Here is a 4,569-nt window from a genome sequence, read left to right on the forward strand (position 1 = left end):
TCTTGTTTTTAGTTTTAATTGATGATTCTTTCCAAATCTGTTCCAATTACTACAATAAGCTTACTTGCTGTCCATAATCATCATATTGTTATGTTTCCTTTTTTCATTTTTTGCAACAACAATGTCTTTTAATTTGACACTAAATAAGTATTTATATCCATTTTAAAGATGAAATTTTATAACATATTAAGTCAAGCTATTAATCAATCAATCAATATAATTAATTAAATGTTTATCATCACAAATAATTGTAAAATCATTTTTAGATTTAACATACACCAAATATAATAATTTAGTCTCTGTCTCTTAATTTCTATCTCGCAATCTTAGTCTCTCAGTTTCATTCTCTCTTTCAAACACAATCTAAGTGATGTTGTTCAATGTCTTAAGCAAAATAAATAAATAAATTGTTTTAGTTTTCCTTTTATTCATGTTGTCTCTTCTTATCGACTTAAACTTTTAGGATGAGTGATTTTATAACATAATATTAGAATTTTATGTTCGAAAGGTAAAAAATTTGATTCTTAGTAAGTCCAAAAAAAAATTTTTAGAATGAGTAATTTTATAACAAATTTTAAATAAAAAAAAAAAGTTAAACTTTTGTAATTTGTTTTCTTTATAATCTCATATCACTGAATAGGGAATATGTGAAAAAAAGAAAGAAAATTTTAGAATAACAAAATAAGTTGCAATTGAACAGCAACGGAAACTATTCTGATTTTCAAATAATTGAAAAAATAAAATAAATTTAGTTTGTTAAAAGCATATCTTTAACTAGCAAATGCAATTAAAGTTCTACATTCTTTGGGAGCTGCAACTGTAGCTGAGTCAACTTATGGTTATAGATGGAGCAAAATGAAACCAGAATCAGTGAATCACAAATGTATGCTCATTCACGATTCTGCGTGAATCCAAAAAGAAAAAATCAAACAAAAGTTGAAAACTAAATGGTTTTCTTTTTCAAAATTTTTATCTTACAAAAAGTAGTGTTGTTTACACATAACAAGTGGCATGCATATAGTAGCTCACTAGCTCAACAATGTTGAGAAAAAACCTCATTGGACCGACTTAAAAAGTTGTGTGGCTCAGAATTGTTTTACAATAAGAGAAAATCTTATGCCATCATAAGTACTTTTATTCAACACGACACACATAAAGACCTGTGTTAGGGGTAATTGGGTAAATACTATTTTCTTTAAAGAAAATGACAAATAGGTCCCTAACCTTTTGTCCAGCGGACATTTTTGTCCCTGATCATTGAAAAATACTTTTAAGTACCTGACCTTCACAAAACTTGGACGGATCAGTCCCTCCGTCCAAATGCCTCTGTCAGGGACTGATCTGTCCAAATGCTTCCGTTAGGGATTGATCTGTCCAAGTTTTGTGAAGGTGAAGGACTTAAAAGTATTTTTCAATGGTCAGGGACGAAAATGTCTGCGGAGCAAAAGGTCAAGGATCTATTTGTCCTTTTCTCTTTTCTTTATCTGCAAAGTATATCACTATATCATGTGAAAATTGGAAAGATTAAGTTTTGCCCAAGATGAATTAAGATTCTTATTCCATTGCTGCAATAATAAGAATAACTCAGAACGGCAGCAAAAACAGTTAAAACAGCATACAAAACAAACTTAGAAAGATGAAAGGGCCATGAATGAGTTAAAAGCAAATTGGGAATCGGCATTTATATAAAATATTACATCTTCACTACTTTGTTTAACTTTTGGCATAAATTGAGAGTTGTAACTTACAACTCAATAGATGATAACTAATAACAAAATAGGATTAGGGGAAAAAAAATCAAATTAATTAATTACCCTAGACTAAAGGGTAGTTGCTGACTTGCTGGAGCACAAAACAAGCATCCAGGTCTACATATTCTTGCATTTTGAGTCTAATCTTACCTTTGGTTTACACCTTTTCCATCTAATTAAGTTGTATAAAAACTCAAATAAATAAATTAGCAAATAAATGAAACTGTTGAGAGTTGCAAGGAAGAGCCGCAATCCAATAATTAGCATTTAATCTCATGCCACCAGTTGCTCCTGGTCAATGTACATTTGCTCCAACCATGCTGGAATCACATCTGTTCCATTGTTGAGATGACATTGCAGCTGTTGCTGATCTTCGGCGCTAAACTGGCCGGGCTCTGGCTGTGCCGGAGCGTCCTTCACAAGCGAGCTAACCCAAGACACGTCCGGCTCGTCAACTTTTGCAGCTGACATTCTGGTCGCAGCCCTGGGCGAGGGAATATTGCTGCTGCTTCGAAATCCAAAAGAAGCAGATTTCCTCAGCTTGTTCAGCTCTTCACCCTGCATCGGCCAGTCCAATTTTCCATCATGAGAGCCCCAATGAGAATATGCCAAAGAAGGCTTTGCTGCCACAGAGGTGGCCAGCGAAGGAACCTCAGAATGACGGTTTCCCATGCTGCGCTCGATGAAGCTCTGGCTCCGCTGTGAAAAGGCAGCAAGTCTTGGATTAAAAGCCAGTGAAGTCGGTTCCCCTGATGGATCAACCCTGGATTTTGGGGATCCAATCACTTTCGGAGAAGGAAGGCCAGAAGAATAGCCTCGCAGCTGCTGATTCATGTTCTGGCGCATCTGCAATCCAGTTGGAAGATGTAACTGAGGTCCTGCAGCATCAAATGAGATTCCATTGAATTTGGACAAAATTGACGGGTCGACAGACCCAAAAGTGTCGTCAAGGTTAGTAGGCGTCACTCCTGAAAGCCTATTTAGATCTGCAGCACGATCGCCCAAAGAATAGTGATAAGATGGATTATTATTAGTCAAGGAATTTCTCCAACCAGAAGGGGAGGAAAGACCAGTCATCTCATCCATCATTAGCATAAGCAATTCAGTATCCGAATTAATATCGCTAGCAGCTAAAGCAGTTTTCAATCTGCTGCTTCTAGGAAGCTGCAGGGTTGGGATGTTAGATTGAGTCTGCCACATGGATCCGGAGAGAGGAGAGGAAGATCCAGAAGGAGTCAAAGGCGGTGTTGAAGCGGGTGGTATCATAACGGATGGAGAACCAAGTGTTATTGGGCTAACTGGACCCATATCCAATGAAGAACCACTGGAGTAGGATCTAGGAGATGGCATAGCCGAACCAGTAGAAGCATAGAGGGGGCGAAGCTCCTCAGGCTTGTGAGCAAAGAAGCAAACTCTTCTTGTACATGCACCCTCGTCCTTGCAAAGCCGGGTCCGGTACTGGGCAGGATGAAGCCAGCACTCGAAAATACCATGTGCATACTCGCAAAAATCTCCCTTGCTGCATGACCCCTTACGGAATTCAGGACAAGGCACACAGCTATAATGGTATTTCCTTGGATCGCGTCGCCTGGCATTTTCCCCTGGGTGAACAAAGGGACACTCGGTCCAATCATGAGAATAAGCCCTTGAACAAGGCTTCACCTTGAATGTATACATCCTGAACTCGTCAGTACCATATATCCCGTTCTTTATGTCAGGAAGAGAGTGATCAACAGGATAATCCTTCCTCTCAGCCGCATCTTTCAACACACGGGGCATGTTCACCGCATTTTCCCTTTGTTGTTCCTCGATTTGGCCAACTACATCCTCTAACGTCTTGTCAGTACCAACTGTACCTTCCAGCATGGCTTGCAGCACCCTCTTCCTTGAATTGGGGATAGAGTTAGCCCCAGAGACAACCAAATCGCATGGCCGGTTACCATTTGAATCAACAGTACTAACATCTGCCAATGATTCAAGCAAAAGCTTGACAACCTCAAGGGAAGCAGCAGAACCCCCAGCAACAGCACAATGAATTGCAGTAGCCCCATCCGAGCCACTAGCCCTGTTAACATCAACACAGCCAGTTCCAAGAATATAAGCCAAAACTCTCAGGCTTCCAAACATAGCAGCAACCATAAGTGGTGTCCTCTCTTCATAACCCACTTTCTTTGAGCCAAGCCTCCTTCCAAACCACGACCCAGCCTCATCAACATCACAACCCTCTTTCTCAACTGCATCTTTGAACCCAATTAGGTCATCTGCAGCTGCAAGTTCAAGCAAAGCAGATATCTTTTGATGCTGCCCTTCTTCTCTTCCATAATCATCCTCCATAACCAAACCAGTTTGAGTAGGTTTCCTCTTGGAACCGCTGCACATGGATGTATCTTAATCTTCCCTTTAGGGCTCAAAAGAATCTGAAATTTTCACATAAAGAAAACAGGTTCAAGATACTGTTGCACCAAACATGTTATACTTCATATATAAAGCACAAAAAAAGTGAAAAACTCAGTTCAATCTAACAAAAACAGAAACAGATGATAGGAAAATTAAGGTGGCATATTATTCCCCCAGTTTGTAATCAGCAATTACTGTTTGAGCAAACCTAACTCGATTCATAAAATTATTATGAAATCATGCATATTATATCAAGCAACCAAGTTACCAAAATCGTGAATCACTAACGAATTTGTAACAAGCATCCTATTTTCACTCATTAAGATTATTTATAGTCACACATAAACAGATAATCATAAAAATCATTCAATTAAAAGAAGATAACAAGAAATCGCCGCAGACACAACCAAAAAAAGCAAAT

At 38.3% G+C, this 4,569-nt stretch overlaps 1 protein-coding gene across 1 annotated transcript in view; it reads right to left on the bottom strand.

The window, feature by feature from the left end:
* LOC107609137 (zinc finger CCCH domain-containing protein 66) overlaps positions 1,656-4,569 on the bottom strand; it is a 4,078-nt gene continuing 1,164 nt past the window's right edge. The window contains exon 2 of the mRNA XM_016310981.2: positions 1,656-4,168. Coding sequence (XP_016166467.1) covers positions 2,025-4,130 — 2,106 coding nt within the window. The 5' untranslated portion in view covers positions 4,131-4,168 and the 3' untranslated portion in view covers positions 1,656-2,024. The remainder of the gene's footprint in view (positions 4,169-4,569) is intronic.

This window comes from Arachis ipaensis, chromosome B07 (assembly GCF_000816755.2).
Source record: "Arachis ipaensis cultivar K30076 chromosome B07, Araip1.1, whole genome shotgun sequence".
NCBI classification, from domain to species: domain Eukaryota; kingdom Viridiplantae; phylum Streptophyta; class Magnoliopsida; order Fabales; family Fabaceae; genus Arachis; species Arachis ipaensis.